This window comes from Marmota flaviventris, chromosome X (genome assembly GCF_047511675.1).
Source record: "Marmota flaviventris isolate mMarFla1 chromosome X, mMarFla1.hap1, whole genome shotgun sequence".
NCBI classification, from domain to species: domain Eukaryota; kingdom Metazoa; phylum Chordata; class Mammalia; order Rodentia; family Sciuridae; genus Marmota; species Marmota flaviventris.
The window spans coordinates 57,548,662-57,573,875 of record NC_092518.1 but is presented as its reverse complement, the minus strand read 5'-3'; the positions used below and the strand labels follow the sequence as shown (position 1 = coordinate 57,573,875).

The window sequence follows — 25,214 nt, the reverse complement described above, 5'->3', positions numbered from 1 at the left end:
TGTGTGACCCCTGACAAGTTACTTAACCCCTCTTGTCCTGTTTCCTCAACTGTAAAATAATGGAATTGGACTTTTGTCTCAACTAGAAATTCTATAGATTAGCTTAGCTCAGCTCCCTTTTCTGTCTACGATGAAAACAACACATAATCAAGTTCTTTAGTTGATTAGAGCAGTGTTGGAGAGTGCCGATTATGGGGTCAAGGACCAGAGAAAGCAATTGTTATACAGAATTATTCACTCTACAGAATTCATTGTAACCAGATTGGCAAAGCACTGTTTCTGCCAGCCATCTGCTGGAACATAAAAATAGCTTTGTTATACAGGACCGTCCTTTATAATTGGATTTAACCTGTACCACACATTTCTTCAACTGTAAATTCATAAATCTCTTATATAGCATTTTAGAGTTGAAGTTCATAAAATTTTAGAGGAAGAGGTCTCCTAGTCCTTACTTGTATTTGGTAGAAGGAGAGAGAAATGTAGACAGGTAAAGTGATTCACCCAAGGTCAGATGGCAAGTAAGTTATAGAGCTATAGTTCTGGACAATGAGTTCAGTTCTCTTCCCCCTACACTCACTTCCAAAGCAATTAGTATTGTGGCATTTGAGTCCTCACACCAGGGCCATTTTGAAGTTGTTTTGGCAGCCGTATCAGCTGGATATATAGTTTGATAATGATGGTGATGACAAATGAATGTAATGATTATAGCTGCTATTTATTGAGTACCTATGTGTGCTGGCCATTATGTGCTGTGTATTATCTCAACTAATTTTCCTAGTAACCCTTTTGATGTAGATACCATTATCCCACTTTTCATAAACAAAGAAACTTGTTTGAGAGAGGGAAAGTAACTTTTCCAAGATCACACAACCATTGAACGTCAGAAGTAGAATTCAAACTCAGTTCTGCAAGGATAACAAAGTTCATGCTCTTTCCACAACCCCAGTATTTTCCAAACAATATAATCCAGAACATTAATTCAACAAGAGGTATTTCATGAAAAAGGTTCAAGAAGCAAATAAGTTTAGGAAATGCTGCATTTTATATCCCCTTTTTTGTAGAGTCACATTTCCCATGTGTATTCGAAGATCTGAGAACCCTGTATTTCTTATTTTTTTATTTTTACTAAGGAACATTTTTTCCAAGAACATGTATTACTATCACCCAGGACCCTGGTGCTTCCTCCAATATAGTGCAAAGAAAAACTGCATTAGACTACACAACCTCACATTCATAATTCTGATCCTCTTCAGAGATTATTGCTTTTAGTCCTGGCTTTCTTTATCTTAGCCACTAAAGTGACCAAAGACTCAGTGTTGCAAAATACTTCCCTGGCAAGAACACATCCTTGACATTTTGGCAACATGAAGAAACCTATACCTCATGGAACTTTGAGGGACCATTAAGCTTCTGAGTTGTCAGCAGTTGTTGGGACTGTTTTAGTATTGCCCTAACCACAGTAGTATTTTTGAGTCTTTCCCAAACCAAGCAAAACTGAGCCAGAAAAGTATCATAGCGGATCATAACTTGAGTCATGTTTGTGAAGCCTGAAGCCCCAGGGATGGGCCCCTACTGCAAAGGCTAGAAAGGAAATTCTTGGATGAAGAATGCAAGCTTTTCACACCAGAAATACTTGAGATTGGGATGGAATGGAGTAGGGTGGAATTCAATTTGCACAATCCTACCTTTTCTGGACTTTTTGTCATACTTAGAGCAGATGTTGGAACTGTAATCTTGGTTCTGAACATGGGCATTCCATGTGGTTCTCATTCAAAATTCTCACTCGTCTTTGAAGCTAATGGCTTCCATCTTCTTCAAATGTATTGGGCTTACCACACGTATTTGTGCATTCTCTCTGTTTACAATTCTGATGGTATGAGATAGAATATGAAATAAATTCCTTTTTTAGGGATACTGGGAATTGAACCCAGGGGTGCATAACCACTGAGCCACATCCCCAGCCCTTTTTCCTATTTTATTTAGAGACAGGGCCTTGCTAAGTTGCTGAGGCTGGCTTTGAACTTGTGATCCTCCTGCCTCAGCTTCCCAAGCCGCTGGGATTACAGGCATGCACCACCATGCCTGGCCCTGAAATAACTATTAAGATGCCAAGATTTGAAGGAATAGACTTTGAAAATGTAATTTTCTTCATATATATATAGTTGTAGATGGACACAATATCTTTGTTTATTAATTTTATTTTTATGTGATGCGGAGGATCAAACCCAGTGCCTCACACATGCAAAGCAAGCACTCTACCACTGAGCTACATACAGCCCCAGCCCTAATTTTCTTTTTTTTAAATAATAATCTGCAGTCCTGTATCTCCCCATCTGTCTGCCACTGTCTTTACTTTTCTTTTTATTCCTTTACTAACTGATACTGAAGTACTATTAGCCATGTCCAATTTCCTTGTGTAGCTCTCAAATATTACGGATGTATCACAAAAGAAAAAATAAGTTAACATTTATTGAGTTCCAACTACTCTGTGCACACCACTTTCACTTAATCTAGTCCAAAACAACTATGATTTGAAAAAATTATGCCATTTTACTGATGGGCCATTTTCAGATGATTATGATTGATATTTTTAGTGTGACTATGATTCAGAGGAAACTGCAGTAAACTTTAAGTCTGAAAATCTTGATTCACATGTCAAGTTTACCATATCCTTCAGTCATTCGTTTGTTCATTGAATAAGTATTTTATTGAGCACCTACTATAAAAGCAATGCTTTTGGAGCTGAAGATACAGAGATGAATAATTCACAACCCTTGCCCCCAAGGAGTTAATAGTCTACTAAGTGGAACAATCACATAATAGAATATTACAATTTGATAAGTACAGCAGTGTATTGTAGAACACATAGGAATCAATGGTTGAATCTAAGTCTTAAAGGATGAGTAGGCATTGAGAGAGTAGGACTGGAGAACAGCACTGTATCCAGAGGAAATGAATAGCATGAAGAAAGGTACAGAGACAAGAGATATGTTGAAGGGAGTGCCACAAATATAGAGCCAGGGCTTAGAACTGTTTGCAGTGTGGCATTATTTAAACTAGTGGATGTTTGATACATTTATTACATAGACATCTTAAAGGAGTTCTGATTCATGGAAAAATTAAGCAGAAACAGTGTTCCCGTCTTCCCACCCTTGGCAACCACTGATCTTTTTACTGTCCCTATAGTTTTGCCTTTCCATATGTCATATGGTTGGAATTACACAGTACATAGCCTTTTTAGACTGGCTTCTTTCACTTAGCAATATGCTTTTAAGATTCCTCTATCTTTTTGTGGCTTGATAGCTCATTTCTTTTTATTGCTGAGTAATAAAAAAAATCCATTATATGGATATACCACAGATTACCATTCACCTGTCAAATCATATCTTAGTTGCTTCCAATTTTTGCCAATTATGAGTGAAATCACTGTAGACATCTGTATGCAGGTTTGTGCAGTCATAAATTTTCACCTCCTTTGATCAAATATCTAGGAGCATGATTTACAGGTCATGTAGTAATACTATATTTAACTTTATAAGAAACTACCAAACTGTTTTTCAAAATCACTATGAAGCCTGGCACATTGGCATGCACCTGTAATTCCAGCTACTGGGGAGACAGACAGGATGATTTCAAGTTTGAGGCCAGACTCAGAAGCTTAGCAAAACCCTCAGGAACTTAATGTGAACCTGTCTCAAAATTTAAGAATAAATAAACAAATAAAACAGACTTGGGATGTTGCTCAGTTGGTAGAGTGCCCCAGGTTCAAGCCCCAGAAAAAAATATTAAAAATCCCAACCAAAATGGCTACATTCCCACCATGTATAAGTTGCAGTTCCCTCCTGACAAATGATGTTGAGCATCTTTTCAGATGCTTATATGCCATCTTCATATCTTCTTTGGTGAAATGTCTATTCAGATATTAGTCCCATTTCTTAATTTGATGTTTTTTTTCCTGTTTGTTAAGTCTTCTTTTCAAACATTTGCTTGTTTCTTTATTAGGTTATCTGTTTGCTTGTTGTTGAGATTTAAGATTTTTAAATTATGTATAAAAGTCCTTTATCTGCTATGTGTTTTACAAATATTTTTCATTGTCTGTGGCTTTTTGTTGTTGTTGTTATTGTTGTCTACTTAGTAGTGCATTTCTCAGAAAAGGTTTTTTGGTTTGGGGCGGGGGGTTGTTGTTGTTGTTGTTGTTACCAGGGATCAAACTCAGGGGCACTCAGCTGCTGAGCCATATCCCCAGCCCTATTTTGTATTTTATTTAGAGACAGGGTCTCACTGAGTTGCTTAGCCCCTCTGCTGAGGCTGGCTTTGAATTTGCCAGCCTCCTGCCCCAGCCTCTCAGCCGCTGGGATTATAGACGTGTGCCTGGCTTCAGACAAGTTTTTAATCTTAATGAAATCCACCTTAACAATTCCTTTCTTTCAGTTTGTATCTTTGGTGTTCTATCTAAAAACTCATTGCCAGGTCCTATGTTGGCTAGATTTCTCCTTTATTGTGTCATAAGAATTTGATACTATTTTGTTTTACATTTGGTTCTGTGGTCCATTTTGAATTAATTTTTGAAAGGTGTAAGGTCTGTGTCTAGATTCATTTTGTTTGCTTGGTTTGGGGTTTTTGTTTTCATTCTTGTTGCTTTTGCATATGCATGTCCACTTGTTCCATCACCATTTATTGGAAAAAATCTATCCTTTTTCCATTGGATTGCCTTAGCTTCTTTGTCAAAGATCTATTGACTTTATTTCTTTAGGTATACTTTCAGGTGCTCTGTCCTGTTTCATTATTCTATTATTTCATCAATACCACCCTCTCAAGATTGCTGTAGCTTTATAGTTTAGTCTAGAATCAAATAATGTCAGTTCCCCCGCTTTGTTCTTATTCCTTGATATTGTGTTGGGTACTCTGAATCTTTTTCTCTCTAAACAAACATCAGCATCTGCCGCAGTCTGGCTGGGCACAATCAGGAGCCACTTGTCAAAAGAAACTAACTTTATTTTTAGAACCAAACACGCCAAACAAACAGCCTCTCAGGAAAAAACCCTCAGAGCCTCAACTGCCACCACCGGCTTTCCACAAGCCTGTCTCTCCCCCCACAAGCTTCTCTCCACCTCCCACAATCCTCCTGCTCTTGAGGCCGATTGGCTGGGTCACGTGGGCAGAGCCAAAATGTCCCCCAATGAGCAGCTCCGTGGTCTGAAAGGGCAGGGAAACAGTCCAATGAGCATCACCGCAGAGGAGCCAATCAGCTAGATGTTGCTGGGGCCGAGGAGCCAATCAGCTAGATGTTGCTGGGGCCGCTGTGAGCCAATCATCAGCCGGCAGCTGGATTGCTGGCAGCTGGAAGTTTGCTGGGGCCCCTTCGGCTGTGGCTCTCAACATCTCCCCCTCTCTGTTTAAACAACAAGCATGTGGCTTAGGGACCGTGCCTGTTAGGCAGTCCAATTCAACATATGGTCCTTACCCGTCATCGGATGAACTGACCTCTAGGCGTCAGCCTCCTGTCTTAGGTTGGTACCACTGCAATTGGATCATACCCATCACTGACTACCGGTCCAGCATACAGCTATACTTGTGGATAGGCCTTTGCACCAGTGGGGGGGTGAGGTTCTTTGCCTCACCTCTGTTGGCCCCCAAATTTTAGATCATCACTAGTAGAGGAGGATGCAAAATGCCATGACATTAAGCCAATTGAGGGCTCCTTTGAAAAATTGTACCACCGGTGACATCATCAGCAAAAATACCCCAACACTACCACAAGTCGCTGCACCAACAGATAGTTCAAAATGCATACAGGTGAGCTCACAATGTGTCCAGGCAAGTTCTGCAAGCAGTTCAGTGATGGCTATTGTAGAAGGTGTAGATTGGTTTTATCTTTGACTTCACCAGCACTTGGGATGAAGATAGGAATTCTGGCAATAATGGCTAAAGAAAAAATTATGTAACATTACAGAAGGCACTAAAAGAAAACAATTTTCTTAACAATTTACATTGTCTTCACCGGCACTGGGATGAAGATAGGAATTCTGGCAATAATGGCTAAAGAAAAAATTATGTAACATTACAGAAGGCACTAAAAGAAGACAATTTTCTTAACAATTTACATTGTCTTCACCGGCACTGGGATGAAGATAGGAATTCTGGCAATAATGGCTAAAGAAAAAATTATGTAACATTACAGAAGGCACTAAAAGAAAACAATTTTCTTAACAATTTACATTATCTTTAAGAGAATTATTAAATATAATGAAAAGGAAAGGTGAAAGTAAACAAACAGATCTGTTAACCTTCTTTTTTGTTTACATATTAAAACAATCCTCAACAGTTGTTTACCCAATTTAAATTAAACCATATAAATCACGTGAAAAAAAAATATTTGGATCCATATTATCATGAGCGCTCATCATATATGATATATGGACATACGTACATATAACACAAAACACAAGTGTGCACACATAATATAATACATACAACACATAACATTATAGTAAAGGCCTTATAACTTTTTACAGGTGAAATCTCCATTGCAATGTTTAAAAACTCTATAGTCAAAAAATAGAACTGATCAGCAAAACATTAACCTAGGTCTGTATGAGCTCAAAAAACAAAATAGAACTTCATGATATGGCAAAGGGCAATAATAAAATAGATATTGAAAAAAGCATCCTGGTTCTGTTGCAGATGTAAGAATAGCCAAACTGGAGTTTTGGATATCAGTTGTTATGGATTTGAGCCAAATCATCTTCTTTTTGGTCTGTAGAAATCGCTTTAGTTAATCTTTCTGGAATCCAAATCGGCTGCTGTTCTCCCTGTGGAAACACATAAACAGACCCCCGACTCCAGACAATCACTGGGTCAGGACCTTGGTTAATCTCTCTGGAATCCAAATCGGCTGCTGTTCTCCCTGTGGAAACACACAAACAGACCCCCGACTCCAGACAATTACTGGGTCAGGACCTTTCCATTGTCCTGTTAGAATATCCTTCCAAAGTACCTTGGGCTTATGCACATTTTTTGGACACATATGCCTTTCCGCAGCACTAAGTCCTGATGAATCCAAATTTAAAAAGTTTAGAGTAAAAAGGGTTATTTTAAGTTTATCTTTGGGGAATATATACCCCTTCCCAATTCCTTCTTTTTGCTTTAATAAGTACATTTTAATAGTTTGATGAGCTCTTTCAACTATGCCTTGTCCCTGTGGATTGTATGGGATTCCTGTTATATGAGTAATGCCAAATGTTGAGCAAAATTGTTTAAAAGAGGTAGAAGTATAACCAGGGGCATTATCTGTTTTTAACTGTTTTGGAACACCCACAGTGGCAAAATTTTGTAAGCAATGAGCTATAACATCTTTAGTTTTTTCTCTGGCATGAAGGGAGCCCATCAAAAATCCAGAAGAAGTATCAACTGTAACATGCAAATATTTTAATTTTCCAAATTCTGGCAAGTGTGTGACGTCCATCTGCCAAATATGGTTAGGTATCAATCCTCTAGGATTGACTCCAAGATTAACTTGTGGTAAAAAGGTCACACAATTTTGACATTGTTTTATTATTTGTCTAGCTTGTTCCTTAGTTATTTTAAAACGCTTTTGTAAAGTATTAGCATTGACATGGAACTTTTTATGAAAATTTATAGCTTCTTCTAGTGTAGAGAAAATATGTATGTCATGTGTAGTTTTATCTGCTAAATCATTGCCCAAACTAAGGGCTCCAGGCAATCCTGTATGTGCCCTGATATGTCCTATAAAGAATGGATCTTTTCTGTCCCAGATTAGACTTTGTATAGTGGAAAGCAAAGAGAAAACAGTAGAAGAAGGGGAAATCCTACCAGCATCTTCAAGAGATACTATAGCATTAACTACATACTGACTATCAGAAAATAAATTAAATACAGAATCTTTAAACATCACAAAAGCTTGTAAAACTGCATTAAGCTCTACCTTTTGAGCTGATTGTTTGGGTACTAAAAATGTAAAAGTTTGATCAGGGGTAACTACTGCTGCTGTACCATTATTTGACCCATCAGTGAATATATTTGGAGCATTCATGATAGGTGTTTTTCTTGTCATTTTTGGAAAAATTACAGGATGCAATGACCAAAAAGACAATAAAGGATTAGATGGTAAGTGGTTATCAAATCAAACATTAGATTTGCACATGATTATTGCCCAAGTATTTAACTCATTAGCTAACTCATCAATTTGATTCATATTATATGGAGTAATAATTTTATTGGGAGAAATTCCAAACACTCCCTTTGCTGCTTTTATTCCTTTGAGTATTAATTGTCCTACAGCCTCAGGATACCTAGTAAGAATAGTGTTAGGAGAATAAGATAAATGTATCCATAATAATGGACCTTCTTGCCAAAATACTCCTGTAGGAATATTTTTTGTTGGTAGTACAATAAATAATAAAGGCAAACTTATATCAATTCTATCCAAATGCATATTTTCCATATATGTTTCAATGATATTTAATGCCTTTCTTGCTTCAGGCGTTAACATTCGGGGTGAATTTGGATCTGATGGACCTTTTAGGATATCAAATAAAGGTCCCAACTCTCCTGTTGGTATACCTAAATAAGGCCTTATCCAATTTATGTCTCCTAATAACTTTTGAAAGTCATTAAGTGATTTGAGTTGATCTACTCGTATTTGAATTTTTGGTGGACGGACCATGGTTGAGGATAATAGAACTCCTAAATAATCAATTGGAAAATTTAATTGTACTTTATCTATTGCTATCTCTAGATTATAATTTTTTAATAAGTTTGTAAGTGTGGCATAACATTCTAGCAATGTGTTTTTATCTTTGTGTGCTAATAATACATCATCCATATAGTGAAATATTTGTAGTTCAGGATTTTGATTTCTAAGTGGCTGGATTGCTTTGTTAACATAAATTTGACACATAGTTGGGCTGTTAGCCATCCCTTGAGGGAGTACTTTCCATTCATATCTCTGATCAGGACCTTCATGATTCAGTGCAGGGATAGTAAATGCAAAACGTGGACTATCCTCAGGATGAATTGGAATTGAAAAAAAACAATCTTTAATATCTATAACTAAAACATACCAGGTTTTTGGCAAAGCAGACAACTGAGGAATCCCTGATTGAGCAGGTCCCATAATAACCATCTCATTATTAATGGCTCTTAAATCTTGCAATAATCTCCATTTACCAGATTTCTTTTTGATGACAAAAATGGGAGTATTATGGGGAGATACAGAAGGTTGTATATGTCCTTCTGCTAATTGTTGTTTGACCAGGTCATGGGCTGCTTGTATCTTTTCTTTAGTCAGGGGCCACTGAGGAACCCATACTGGTCTTTCTGATTTCCAAGTAATTTTTATTGTCTCAGTGGCCCTTTCTGAAAATCCAACCCATGTCTGTCTGTTCCTTGATCTATTTGTATTGGTGCTGCTATACCTTGTTCTTGTTTTTCTAATCTTTTTCCTTTCCTAAAACCTTGTCTAGTCATAATAGTGGGTGCATTTTGGTTGATGTTATTTGTTAATGTCAAACCTAATTGATCTAGGACATCTCGTCCCCATAAATTTACGGGAAGATGATCCAATACATATGGCTGTATAGTTCCTTCACATCCTTCAGGATCCTTCCAATCTAATACCATTGCACTTCTATGGGGATTAGTCGCCACTCCTAGGCCTCGAAGAGTTTGAGTGGCTTGTTGTAATGGCCAATGTTTTGGCCATTCTTGACGAGAGATGATGCTAAGGTCTGCACCTGTATCCAGTAGTCCATTAAATTCATGTCCTTGAATATTTAGTTTTAGCATGGGGCGAGAATCTAAATTTAAAGAAAGCATAGCCCAATCTACACCTGTGGAACCTAATCCCTTGGAACCTCTTTCTACAGTACGACTGGAAAATTTATCATGTAGGCTGGGTATTATTAGTAACTGTGCTATTCTATCTCCTGGTGAAATTACTGATATACCCTTTGGAGAACTGGCTATAATTTTTATTTCACCTTCATAATCGGGATCAATTACCCCAGGACTTATCATAAGTCCTTTTAGAGTAGAAGAGCTGCGTCCCAATAATAAGCCTACTGTTCCTTTGGGAAGAGGTCCTTTCACCCCTGTGGGAATGATTTGAACTCCCATCTCTGGAGTTAGTACTGCTCTGGCGGAGGCGCAGATGTCCAACCCTGCGCTCCCTCTGGTTTGTCTGATGAGGGATCTGATGGACAATGTGTCCTGGGCACTACCCTGATGGGGTTGCTGGGTTCCTCCAGTGCTCCGTATATTTGTGGTTTTGGGCCCCGGAGCATTGGGCCCCCTTGTCCATTTTTTGGCAATGGAGCCTGATGCCTTTCTCCACGATATCGTGGATAAACACCTGGTCCTTGTTCGTTTTTTGATAATGGAGTACCCTCTATGGTGGTTTGAGAACGGCATTCATTAGCCCAATGTCTCCCTCTACGGCATCGTGGGCAAATACCTGGTATTCTACTCCTTGGATACCTAGTTTTGTTAAACCCTCCTCCAATGGGGCAATTCCTTTTAAAATGTCCTGTTTGTTCACAATTGTAGCATGTTCTTGGCCTGGCATCTAAAGCCTGTTTTACTGCAGCTGCCACAATTTGCCCTTGTTCATTAATGTCTCTACATAATTTAATATATGTGTTTAAATCTTCATGTTTCTATGGTCTAATGATATCTCTGCACCAACGATTCGCTTGCTCATAAGCCAGGTGTTTTAGTAATGGCATTGCTTGTTCTGTATTCCCAGTAACTCTGGTAGCTGTTTGAATAAGCCTATCTACAAATTCAGCATAAGGTTCATTAGCTCCTTGTATTACCTTAGATAATTGACCTTGTAAACCTCCATGTCCTTGTAAAGTCTTCCATGCCTTAATTGCATCTGCAGCAATTTGTGCGTATACGCCAGGATCATATGCAATTTGTTGCTGCTGATCCTCATAAGGTCCCTTTCCTAACAACATATCTAGATTTCTCTGAGGATAACCAGCTGCTGCATTTCGCCTAGCCGTCTCCTTGCAAAATTCCTCATTGGCAACCTTCCATAACAGGTATTGTCCTCCATTTAGCACAGCTTTACACATATTAGCCCAATCTGCTGGCGTCATGTTCAAGTTGTTAATGGATTCGACCAAGCTTACAGTGAAGGGTGCTTGAGGACCATAGGTTGTTACAGCCTCTTTTAGCTGCTTCACTGTTTTGAAATTTAAAACTTGGTAAAATCGCTGCCCTCCTGCCTCAAATACAGGGCATGTTAATATTTGAGATCTTGTCTCAGGATCCCAACTATCAACTGCGGGGGTTGGGGACCTCCCAGCATATGGAGGTGACCTTGTTAGTTGGACACTTACGTCCTCTGGTGATAGAAAGGTGTTAGTAGCAGTCTCCTGTAGAGGTGGTGCTGTTGGTTGGACACTTACACCCTCTGGTGATAGAAAGGTGTTAGTAGCAATCTCCTGTTGTAACTTTCCCCCTGATGGCTTTTTCTGTTTTACACTTTCTTTCTCTGTCTGACTAACTTGAGAGGCCTTCTCTTTTACTTGAATCTTTTCCTCTGTCTGACTAACTTGAGAGACCTTCTTTTTTACTTGAATCTTTTCCTCTGTCTGACTAACTTGAGAGACCTTCTCTTTTACTTGAATCATTATGTCTTCTCCTTCCTCTACCATTGTCTGAACTGAAGGCTTTGGACTAAGCAAACAAGATACGAACGTCCACAATGGCAATGTGCCAACTGGCAGAGTCCCTGGGCTTTTCTTTTCTATTCTTTTTAAATCTTCACCATGATGGTTCCATTGTGATATATTTAACAACTCCTCCTTAAAAAGCCATGGGCTACATTTTTGTATTGTATCAACATATGCCCTGACTGTTCTTGATTTTACTGAGATGCCTCCTTCCTCTAACAATTTACTTAACACTCTTTCAGTTTGTTTTTTACTAATTTCTGATCCCGTATTTCTACTATAATACAACCCAACAAGATGACGCCAAACAAAACCGAGACAGAATGAGATAAAAAGGGAACAACAAAAAGTCATTATAGCCTTTCTATCCTCCTGACATGTGCATCCGTCCTTTCTCCCTATCTGTTCCTCAGACGTAAATAGTTTTTCCTCAGATGTGAGCGGTTTTTCTTCCGTCTCACTCATCTCCAGGGACAGGCAACTTAAAACAAAAGTGAAACAAAATAACAAAAGAAGAATCTTAAAATGGCTACCCATCCTCTCGCCCTGCCCTCAGGGGCGAGCAGTTTCACTTACCCTCAGTCGCTCCCCGTGCGAGCCACCAAATGCCGCAGTCTGGCTGGGCACAATCAGGAGCCACTTGTCAAAAGAAACTAACTTTATTTTTAGAACCAAACACGCCAAACAAACAGCCTCTCAGGAAAAACCCCTCAGAGCCTCAACTGCCACCACCGGCTTTCCACAAGCCTGTCTCTCCCCCCACAAGCTTCTCTCCACCTCCCACAATCCTCCTGCTCTTGAGGCCGATTGGCTGGGTCACGTGGGCAGAGCCAAAAAGTCCCCCAATGAGCAGCTCCGTGGTCTGAAAGGGCAGGGAAACAGTCCAATGAGCATCACCGCAGAGGAGCCAATCAGCTAGATGTTGCTGGGGCCGAGGAGCCAATCAGCTAGATGTTGCTGGGGCCGCTGTGAGCCAATCATCAGCCGGCAGCTGGATTGCTGGCAGCTGGAAGTTTGCTGGGGCCCCTTCGGCTGTGGCTCTCAACAAGCATCAGTTTTTGATACCTACAACATAACTTGATAGAATTTTGATTAGGATTTTATTGAATCTATATTCCAAGTTGGGAAGAAGTAACATCTTAACAATATTTGCTTCTTTTCCTGAGCATTAAATATCTTTCTATTTACTTAGGCCTTTATTTTTTTTCATCTAATTTTTGTAGTTTTCCTCATATAGATACTCATATTTTGTTAAATTTATATCTTAATTATTTCTTCCTTTTTCTTTCTATTGGGAATTTTATTTGAAATTTCAATAGCTTATTTCAAACATATTGGAAATCATTTGACTTTTATGTATTATGCTTATACCATGCAACTTTAAAATTGCCACTTAGCCCCAGGAGCCTTTTTGTCTACTCTTTGGCATTTTGGTTTGTGTTGTTTTGAGGTACTGGGGATCAGACTTAGGGTGCTATAGTGCTGAACTACATCCCTAGCCATTTTTATTTAATTTTGAGAAACGGTCTTGCAAAGTTGCCCAGGTTGGCCTTCAATTTGCTATCTTTCTGCCTCAGCCTCCCAACTAGCTGGGCTTATAGGCATGTACTACCACACCTGTCTCTGTGGGATTTTCTATGTAGACAATCATGTCATCTGTGAACAAAGACAATTTTATCTCTTCCTTCCCATTCTGGATACTTTTAATTCCTTTTCTTGTCTTATTGGATTACATAGGATTTCCAATATGATGTCGAGTAGGAATGGTGAAAGTATACACCCCTGATTTATTCCCAATCTTAGGAAGAAAACATTTAGTTCCTCACCATTATGTATGATATTACCTGTAGGGTTGTTTTCATTTGTTTGTTTGGGATAGATGTCCTTTATCAAATTAGAGAAATGCCCTTCATTTCCTAATTTGCTGATAGTTTCTATCATGAAGGGATGTTGGATTTTGTTAAAGGCTTTTTGAATTTCTTCTTTTTAGGTGTTCATGACAATAGATTGTATTTTGACATATCATACATAAATAGAGTGTAACTTATTCTAATTAGGATACCATTCTTGTGGCTGTACATGATGTGGAGTTCCACTGGTCGTGTATTCATATATGAACATAGCAAAGTTATGTCTGGTTCATTCCATTGTCTTTTCTAGTTTTAACCCCCTCCCTTCCCTTCATTCCCCTTTGTCTAATCCAATGAACTTCTATTCTTCCCTCCACCCCCTTTATTATGTGTTTGTAACCACACATCCAAGAGAATATTCGGCCTTTGGTTTTGGGGGATTGGCTTATTTAACTTATCTCTTCGTCTATTGAGAATGATTATGTGATTTTCTTCTTTATCCTGTTGATTTGTAGGTGTATTATATTGGCTAACTTTTGAATTTTGAACCAGCCTTGCATACCAAAAATAAATCCCACCTAGTTTATTTCTTATTCCATTTTCTGATGCAATAAAAAAAAAATACCTGAGTCCTAGTAATTTACCAAAAAATCGAGGTTTTATGGCTCAGCACTTTATATGCTGGGAAGTACAGGAGTGTGGTGCCAGCATTTGCCTAGCATCTGATGAGGGCCTTCCCAACTGGGTCATGGCATGGCAGAGGGCATCACATGGCAAGAGAGAGCAAGCATGCCAGAAAGAGCTTATTTTGTAACAGACGCCATTCCTACTATAACCCATTAATCCATTAACAAGAGCCCTCATGACATTATCCCTTCCCAAAAGTCCCATATCTCAATATTGTTAGATTGGTGACCAATTTTTCAACATTGAACTTTTCGAGGACATATTTAAACCACAGCAATTATGCTATATAATTTTTAGTACACTGTTGGTTTTGATTGACTTACATTTTAATGAAGATTTTTGCATCTATTTTGAAGAGAGGTGTCTGTCTATAGTTCCTTTTCTTCTTTGTTTCTTTTTCTTATAATGTCTGGTTTGCGGGTCTCGTAAAATGAGGTAGAAATTACTCCTTTTGCATCTACTTTTCTGGAAGCAATTATAGAAAATTGATATAAATTCTTCCTTGAATGTTTGGTAAAACTTACCAGCAAAATCATATGGGCCTGGTGCTTTCTATTTTGGAAAAATATTAGATGTTGATTTGATTTTAATAGATGTAGGCTTATAAATATTACCTAGCTCTTGGGTATGTTTTGGTAGATTATGTCTTTCAAAGAACTGGTCCATTTATATAAGTTATCAAATTTATGAGAATAGAGTTGTTCATAATATTCTTATATTAACATTTTAATGTCCGTGGGATCAGTTGTAATACTCCTTCTTTCATTTCTGATATTATTAATTTGTGCCATCTTTCTTTCTTAGCTTGAATAGGGATTTTTATCAACTTTATTGATCTTTTCTAAAAAACAGCTTTAGATTTCATAGATTTCTTCTATTTTTGTTTTTAATTTTCATTTTTTCTGCTCTACTTGTTATTATTTAGTTGCTTCTCCTTAGTTTGGGGTTTCCTTTTCTAGTTTTCTGAGGTGGAAGCTTAGATATTGATTTTAGAGCTTTCTCCTGATGTGTGAATTTATTATTATAAATTTTCCTCTTAGCACTGCATTTGATGCATCCCACACATTTTTATAGGTTTTGTTTTAATTTTCATTTAGTTTGAAGTCTTTTAAAATTTCCCTTGAGACTTTTTGACCCAGTGTGTTTAGAAGTGTGCTGTTTAATCTTCTGTAGTTCCAAGATTTTCCAGTGATGTTTCTGTTCTTGGTTTCTAGTTTTATTCCATTGTGATATGAGAACCTACTTTGTGTAATATCTATTTTAAATGTGTTAAGGTATGTTTATGTTTTATGACACAGAATGTGTTCTGTCTTGGTGAGTGTTCCATATGAACTTGAGAAGAATGTGTGCCCTGCTATTGCTGGCTGAAGTATTCTACAAATGTCAATTAAATCTAGTTGATAGATGGCACTATTCAGCTCAACTGTATAGTCACTTATTTTCTGCCTACTTGATCAAGCAAATACTGTGAGCATAGTTAAGTCTCCAACTATAATAGTGAATTCATCTATTTTTCCTCACGGTGCTCTCAGTTTTTCTCTCACATATCTTGATGCTCTTTTGTTAGGTGCATATACTTTAAGAACTGTTGTATCTTCTTGGAATATCTTCTATCATTATATAACATCCCTGATAATTTCCTTGATCTGAAGTGTGCTTTGTGTGAAGCACATTTCAGAATGAGCTAGCTTTCTTTTGATTATTGTTGGCATGATATGTCTTTCTTATTCCTTTAATCTACCTATATATTTAAAGAGGGTTTCTTACAGGCAACATGTAGTTATGCTTTATATTTTTTAATCTGCTCTGACAGACTTTTTATCTTTTTACTGGTATATTTAGAGTATTCACATTTAAAGAAATTATTAATATAGTTGGATTAATGTCTACCATACCGTATTTGTTTTCTGTTCATTGCCCTTTTTCTTTTTTTCTTTTTTTTTTTTAACTTCCACTCTTATTCTGCCTTCTCTGGTTTTAATTGAGCATTTTATGTGATTCTATTTTTCCCTCGTCTCTTAGCAATTATATTTTTTTTAATTTAGAGACTTCCCTACTGTTTGAAATATATATTTACAATGAATCCCAATCTACTTTCTTCTTATTTTAGTTTTGGTGGTAGTAATTGAACCCAGGCGAACTTTTCCACTGAGCCACATCCCAAGTCCTTTTGATTTTATTATTTTTTAAAAACATTTTGAGACAGGGTCTCCCTAATTTGCTGAAGTTCTCATTGAATGGCTTAGACTGGCCTCAAACTTGTGCTCCTCCTGCCTCAGCCTTCTGCGTCACTGGGATTACAGGTGTTCACCACTGTGTCAGGCCTAATCTGCTTTCAAATAATACTATACCACTTCACAGGTAGTACAAGTACCTTATTACAGAATTATTTCCAGTCCATATCTTCTATCCCTAATAACACTGCTTTCATTTGTTTCACATATTCAAAGGTCATAACCATGGAACAAATTTTTGCTATTATTACCCTGAACAAAAGTATCATCTATTAAATTAAGAAAAAATAAAATAATTCATATTACCTTCATTTATTCATTCTCTAACTCACTTTCCTTCTTTATGTAGATCCAAGTTTATGACCTATATCATGTTCCTTGTTTCTGAAGAATTTCTGTTAACATTTCTTCCAAGTCAGATCTACCAACAACAAATTCCCTCCATTTGTGTTTGTTTGAGATTTTTTGTTTCTACTTCATTTTGAAGGATAATTTCATGGATATAGAATTCTAGATTGTTGATTTTACATCATCAGTCTTCATTAGAACGCTAGGCTTTGAACAGAAATGAAGTATATAGTGTTCCCTAATTTAACAGATGAAGACTCAGAAGAAAAGTCACTTGCTTCATTGTTATTTTGTGGTTGAGTCAAGACTACTATCTGTCTAGACCAGCTGGTGGCCTCTAGGGCCCTGATTCTATTACAACACACCTTTTCCTTTATGTCAGATAGGCAGACTACCTGTTCATGTTGATCAAAATGTATCTGTTTTCAATTTTACTCCTTTCAAAGTAGTCCCAGGTAATTAACAGCTATCTGTCCCACTCTCATACATTTGTGGGGTTTGCATATAGAAAGTATGGTGGTTATAATTAGGGGGAATTTGAATGATATAGAAATGTAGCTTGTTACCATGGAAACAAACATATGAGACTAGTAGTCCTCTGAGTAAGAATAAAGTTCTGAAGCATGTAGAGAAAATAAATCAATATATCTAAAAGGTTATAGAACTCAGCAGGGGTTACTGCTTTTGCTCTGTGTCAAGATGCTCACTTCTAGTATGAGATAGCTCTAGCTTCCTAGCATTTTCTCACTAGAAGCTGGAAACCTACAGTGGTGTCAAGTGATAGCAGTGGGCATGGCAGATAGAGTCAGGCCTTAAAAATATATGTTGAGACTCATAAGAATGATTTACTGGTCATAGTAAGCTATGTTAGAACAATAAGGAACCCCTGTATTGCTGAGATGATATACTTATTATCAACTGTGGGAGATGTGATGCAATCTAATGACAATCCTATAGGTATTTTTCATCTTCTTTTTTACCCCAAGAGATATGGCAAATGTTTACTAAGCAGAAGCTCTGAGTGCCTTCCTATGACCCAAGATGAAGTAGAAGACTTTCAGCCTGTTTCTCTAAGTACTCTTCACATCATGGCCATTTTAGGGGATAAAAAAGAAAATTTTACTTAGATTCCTAACTCACATTATATACCAAATAGCTCATTGATTTAAAAACAAAAATGAAACCATAAAAGCACTAAGAAAAATACAGATACCTATATAATGTTACATTAGTGAGGGTCTAACTAAGCATTACATTGAAGGCAGTAATAATATAGAAAAAGATTATTAGGATAATTATATTTCATTGAAAGATTCTCACATCCTTTGACCCAGCAGTATCATTTTATCTTTTGTTTTTTTTGTTGTTGTTGTTGTTTTTTGGTTTTGTTTTGTTTTTGTTATTGGTACCAGGGATTGAACTCAGGGGCACTTAACCACTGAACCACATCCCCAGCCCTTTCTTATATTCTGTTTACAGACAGGGTCTTGCTGAGTTGCTTAGGACCTCACCAAGTTGCTAAAGCTGGCTTTGAGCTTGCAATCCTCCTACCTCAGCCTCCCGAACCACTGAGATTACAGGTGTGGGCTACTGCACCCAGCCCAGCAGTATCATTTCTAATGAATACATTCTAAAACAAATGGGGGCAAGTTTATAAAAACATACACGTGTAAAAACATTCACTATAGCATTGTTTATAATAGTGCAATTAGAAATAACCTAAATGTTTATCAAAGATGATTAAATGCCAAATCATCTACATTTATAAAACAATGTAGAAATGTAGTTATTGACATAGAAAAAGTTTGTTAACCTTTTAAATTTGATCACATTTTGAAAAATACATATTGATATCCACAGATTTCTAATTTTGCCTAAAATAGTAGTTATATGCAGGTACTTTTGATACCAGTAATAAGAATCAATCAGAGCCAAGTTCCATTTCCCCAGATGTGAAAATCGAACACCTAAGAAACACCAAGGCAAGCATAGAAAGCAAGTTTGGCTTTTTAAAATTATTTTATTTATTCTAATTAGTTATAAATAACATCAGAAGGCAATTTAATTCATATTACACAAATAGAGCACAATTTTTCATGTCTCTGGTTGAACACAAAGTAGAGTCCACGCTATTTGTGTTTTCATACATGTACTTAGGATAATGATATCCATCTCATTTTACCATCTTTCCTACCCCCATGCCCCCACCCCCCCTCTTCTCTTTGCCCTATCTAAAGTTCATCTATTCTGCCCATCCCCTCCTCCCCACCATCCTCATTATGAATCAGCATCCTTATATCAGAGAAGACATTGGCATTTGGATTTTGGGGATTGGCTCACTTCACTTAGCTTGATATTCTCCAGGTCCATCCATTTACCTGCAAATGCCCTGATTTTATTCTCTTTTAATGCTGAGTAATATTCCATTGTGTGTGTGTATGTGTGTGTGTGTGTGTGTGTGTGTGTGTATATTATTTATTTTTATATATATATATATATATATATATATATATATATATATATATATATATATATATCACATTTTCTTTATCCACTTATCTACTGAAGGGTATCTAGATTGGTTCCACAGTTTAGCTATCGTGAATTATGCTGCTATAAACATTGATGTGGCTGTGTCCCTGTGGTATGCTGTTTTTAAGTCCTTTGGGTATGGATTGAGGAGTAGGATAGCTGGGTTAAATGGTGGTTCCATTCCCAGTTCTCCAAGGAATGTCCATTCTGCTTTCCAGATTGGTTGCATCAATTTGCAGTCCCACCACCTATGTAAGAGTGTGTCCTTTTCCCCAGATCCTGGCCAATACTTATTGTTGTTTGTTTTCTTAATAGCTGCCATTCTGACTGAAGTGAGATGATTTGCATTTCTCTAATTGCTAGAGATGTTGAACATTTTTTCATATATTTGTTGATTGATTGTGTATCATTTTTTGAGAAGTATCTATTCAGTTCCTTGGCCCATTTATTGATTGGAGCCTCTTCAACAAATGGTGCTGGAAAAATTGGAAATCCACATGCAACAAAATGAAATTAAATCCCTTTTTCTCACTGTGCACAAAACTCAACTCAAAGTGGATCAAGCACCTAGGAATTAAACCAGAGACCCTGCACCTAATAGAAGAAAAAGTAGGCCCAAATCTCCATCATGTTGGATTAAGCCCTGACTTCCTTAATAAGACTCCTATAGTGCAACAATTAAAATCAATAAATGGAATGGATTCAAACTCAAAAGCTTCTTTTCAGCAAAATAAACAATCAGTGAAGTGAATAGAGAGCCTACATTTTGGGAGCAAATTTTTACCACTTGCACATCAGCTAGAGCACTAATCTCTGGGATATATAAAGCACTCAAAAATTTTAACACCAAGAAAGCAAGTTTTATTTAAAGAATAGAACAGAGATGGACTTTTCTGCAGAGAAGGGGATCCAGAGCTGGTATCCGAGGAAGTAGGGGTGTCCTGCCCCTTTTATAGATTTTAGAATTCCTTTTTTCTCTTGGCCTCCCCTGCCCATCCTGCTTCTGTGACTAGAGACCAAAAGGTGGGCCAAAGGTAGAGCAATCAGAGGGCAGAACAAAGCCTCCCAGGGGTTCAGGCAGGAAGGGAGCAGCCCTGGAGGCATTCATTAGCAGCCTAGTGTAGGGAGGAACAATTCCCTGGAGGCAGGTCACCTTGACAACAGGTTGCAGCAGGGGAAAGGGCTCTGGGGGTATTAGCATTTCATTTACTTCTGAATCAGCCCCCATCTTTCTGACCCAATCATTTATTGCCTACACTGTCTGTCTTTTTGTCCCCCAGCCTCACTTTAATAAGCTATTTTTTCTTTGGATTATCTTTTTGTGTATTATTTATGTGTATATACAAGTAATGAATAAGTATGTGTAGTAAAAAAATGTTGAGAGCCACAGCCGAAGGGGCCCCAGCAAACTTCCAGCTGCCAGCAATCCAGCTGCCGGCTGATGATTGGCTCACAGCGGCCCCAGCAACATCTAGCTGATTGGCTCCTCGGCCCCAGCAACATCTAGCTGATTGGCTCCTCTGCGGTGATGCTCATTGGACTGTTTCCCTGCCCTTTCAGACCACGGAGCTGCTCATTGGGGGACTTTTTGGCTCTGCCCACGTGACCCAGCCAATCGGCCTCAAGAGCAGGAGGATTGTGGGAGGGGAAAAGAAGCTTGTGGGGGGAGAGACAGGCGTGTGGAAAGCCGGTGGTGGCAGTTGAGGCTCTGAGGATTTTTCCTGAGAGGTTGTTTTGTTTGGCGTGTTTGGTTCTAAAAATAAAGTTAGTTTCTTTTGACAAGTGGCTTCTGATTGTGCCCAGCCAGACTGCGGCAAAAAAATAATAGAAGTTTGAAAATTAAAAAAAAAAAAAAAACTTCACTTTCCTTCTATTCAATAGTGCATTTTTTTTTTTCCAATAGTGCATTTAAATCAAACTTTCTCTGGGAAGGTTTCCCCGCCCCCCTCAGTTAGCCAGTATAATTCCTAAAATCCCCCATCTTTGGTGTTTTTCTAATTGTAATTTCTTTGAGGATGGAGTTGTGTTGCAGTATATACTGTTCTCCATTCTGTAGGCATGTTCAGTAAGGTCTGGTTGACTAGTGATGGTCTGATTTCCTCAAAGCCTATTTTGAAGTCTGATGGAACAGCACTAACCCTCCAGCTGATTTAGCCAAAACCTTGGCCATGACTAGCACATCTTGGCTATGAGGGCAAGGTGGCTGCAGTTGCTGCCATCCTGTTGCTCTCCAGGTCTGAGGTTGCTGACTAGTGAGCTGGTAGCAGACTATTTGGGGCCTGGCCCTTTCTATGTACATCTTTCCCCAATCAGCTTTCTTGTTCAAGGAAGAGGCCCTTCTCAGTTTGAGTTGCTGCCTCTTAGTATTATCTGTATAGTTGTACTTCCTTGCCAGAACCATCATACATATTCTCAAGAGCTCTCAGTCTTGTTAAAAACCATAAAGGATGGGTAGCAAAAAAAAAAAAAGAAGAAGAAAACAAAGGACTGGGAGGAGAGAGAAGGAGGGAAAAAAGAGGATAGGAGAATGGAGATTCATGGCCTTTCAGTGCAGTAGGTTGCTCAATTCTACCTAAAACATCTCCTGCACTCAGGACCTACCATTGCACATGAAATTACTTTGCCAGGGAAGTCTACACAGACACTGAATTTTTTTTTTCACATTTTTATTGGTGCATTATGGTTGTACAAAATGATGGGATTTGTTGCTACATTTACATGCACACTAACACCCCCAGCACTTCCCCCTGCCTTCCCATCTCCCACCCCTTGATCCCTTTCCTAAACTCATCTCCCTTTAATTATCATGAGATCCAGCCCACCTTTCTTTTCCTTTATTCTTTGTTGTGTTTTTCTTTCTAAAGGGCTTGTGCAACCCTGGCCACACTGGAAGTCCTATAGGTTAGAGACTCTACTGACCTCTAGTAGAGACTGCTATCATCTCTAGAGATTTTTCCAGGCTTGTTACAAGGATCAAATGAGAGAATATATGTAAATATGCGTTATACTATAAAATAATATTTGAACCCTTGATGTTTTTGTAAGCTCTGGTGGGCCCTGACAGTGGATTAATGTTGTGCAATATTGTTTTTGTGGGATTTTGGAACAGCTATCCTATACCTGTGTCTAAAGAGAGCCAGATCCATCTACCGAATGAAGAAAATGGGGTCTCTGGGAGGGAAAAAAAATGAGTGGAAGGCACCTAAACTGTGTATGTCAAGGGAGTGGTTGTCCCATATTTCAGAAAAGCCTTGGGTTTTCTGAGTGTCCTCTGATGGTTAAAATTATTTTCCTTAAGAGTAATTCCCAAGAAAATGCTTGTGATTTCACTATCAATGAAACTGTTCACACTTCTTTTAAAGCTTCCATTAAATTATGGTAAATGACAGTGTGAGATCATGTGGACCCCATATGAGTGTGTTAAGTTTGCAGTATTATCTATTTCTTTATTTTAGTTGTAGACGGACACAACACCTTTGTTTCATTTATTTATTTTTATGTGGTGCTGAGCTGAGCCACAACCCCAGCCCCTGGTTGCACTATTTTAATAACTACCAAATTAAATCACTATTAGAAAGTGACTAAAAAGTAAATTGTTGCTGTTTTGCTCCTTCCATGAAAACAACTCCTTTTTCTTTTCAGCTTCCCCACATGAGACGCCATATCAGGTCCTCACCTGGATGCGTGACTCTTCAACCTCAGGACTTGCAGAATTAATGGAATGCCGTCCTAAGATTGTTGAGTTATGCGTTTCTGGGCATTTCATCTCTACAAAGAAGCACCCATTCCCTTCCCCAAAGACTAAGGCTGAAAGATTTTTCTCTCTAGGAAAGAATCTTCCTTGTCATCTTTGTGGTCTCAGCAGTCAGAAAACCAACTGGGAAGGCTTTGTAGTTGGAAGATACTTTGTCAAGAACCTGACCCTTGGCGGTCAGGCTCCCTTAAATTTGCAGGCTTGGAGGTCCCTTGCAGAGCCTGTCTTAAAAGAGTAAATATTTTCTATTAATTTTCAGTGACTTAATTTTCCATTTTCTTTTTCTAATAGGTCCAGTTAAAAACAAGAAAAAGGGTAAGTTAAGCTCTTGATTTAAAAAATTGTCTTGTCATGTCTTTTCTAAAGTTAGAAGAAAAAAAATCAAGGGAGTAGGATTTTTGTGTTAATTTCTTTCAACATTGTTTGTCTATTATTTATTCAATCACCTATGATGTGTATGAGCATTGTAGTTTTTAAAGAACAAAAAAAATGGTTCTTCAGTAGTGGTCCATGAAAGATAAAACTGATTCTCTAGCAACATATAAAAATTGTTTTTGTTTTTCTTATTGCTTTCTTCACACAGGGCCTCGTGCATGCTAGAGCAAGTGTTCTACCCTGAACTACATCTCTGGCCTATCCTCATCCTTCCTTACTCTTTCCCCTGCTTTTCCTTTTTCTCTGTTATTCCCTCCTTTATCAAATCAGTGATCATATATGAATGAAGACCTGAAGTGCTTATAAGGAAAAAGGTACACTACCTATGGAAAAAAATGTCAATATTTTGTTTTTTGGCCTAAATCTCAACCTATTCAATTTCCCAGATACTCAGGGAAGATATGTCTTATTTGTAGGGATTCAATATCCTTTTCTCTATGATGGGAAAACTAGACTGTAGTGTTACCCTGATCCTTCAGTCTTTCAAAAGAAACTTCTAGTTGGGCAGCTCTGTTGTACTGTTTCTGGGCCAATAAGTCTCCATTGTTCCTGAGATGAGACCGGCCCAAGGGCTGGTACAAGTGCTCATTTACTTGAAGAGAAGCATCCAAAGACAAAACAAGCTCCAAAGAAAGGACTAGGTGATATGATACACTCCTTATGTCTAAAAAAAAAACCAACTATGAAACTAGTATATTAGCTTGTTTCTGGGTTCTGGCCTGAGGGGATGATAGATAATGTAAAAATAATGATTTTTCATTTAAATGCTTCAAGTGAAATGACTCTATTAAGATTTATGGAACTTTCTAGAATAGGTTATCAACCTCAGACTGAGTCAAAAAGACTGGCTTCAGGTACAGTCTGCCACTTCTGACTGCCAGGGTACTTTGCTGCCTTGAGGTACTCAGGACCCCATGGTAAATTTGTTTTCCTTTTGTAACAAAACTGAGGCCTCCAGAGGACCTCAGCTGAGCAAGATTAGAAAAAAGCAGGAGACTGGAATCAGCGAAGAAACCTTTCTCTGTGGGGCCTGTGCATTCACCACCAACATACTTTTTTTAATATTTATTTTTTAGTTGTAGTTGGATACAATACCTTTATTTTACTTATTTATTTTTATGTGGTGCTGAAGATCATACCCATGGCCTCGCACATGCTAGGCAAGCACTCTACCACTGAGCCACAACCCCAGCCCACCAACATACTGTCTTTTAAGAAAGTAAATTTGGTCTTTAAGTGTTTAGTTCTTAACTCTTGTCACATCCCTTTAAGGCAGAAATTACAATTCGGATCATTGCCCAGCACTGCTACCTCGTGTATGGGACATTATTGAGAAGAAAATGCACATGAGCTTTAAGCATTTACTTTAGCTGAAAGTGATTTAGAAACTATTTAACATGGATTTCCTTGGACACAGTGAATAGGCCCATGCCTGAAGAGTTAAATTGAGTTATTCCCTTAATTTTCACACTTTAATGGAATTTTCCTACTTCTATAATTCATTCATATTCTCTCTCTCTCTCTCTCTCTCTCTCTCTCTCTCTCTCAATTTGGTTGTGATTTCAATATTTAGGGATTTGCTAAAATGTTAGGGAACTGTCCCTTTGATGAAGTTCAACTTTGAAAGGAATATGCATATTCTTCTAGGACTACACAGGGTAACTTTCTAAGC

General features: G+C 37.9%; 1 protein-coding gene across 8 annotated transcripts in view; it reads left to right on the top strand.

Annotated features, from left to right (window-relative positions):
- Window positions 1-25,214, top strand: part of Eda (ectodysplasin A) — a 359,916-nt gene that overhangs the window by 324,229 nt on the left and 10,473 nt on the right. For 6 of the 8 annotated variants that reach the window (XM_027935852.2, XM_027935851.2, XM_027935855.2 and 3 more), the window contains exon 3: window positions 23,399-23,422. The exons of the other annotated variants lie outside the window; for them this stretch is intronic. In XM_027935852.2, the coding sequence (XP_027791653.1) occupies window positions 23,399-23,422 (24 nt within the window). The remainder of the gene's footprint in view (window positions 1-23,398; window positions 23,423-25,214) is intronic. 8 annotated transcript variants of the gene reach the window in all.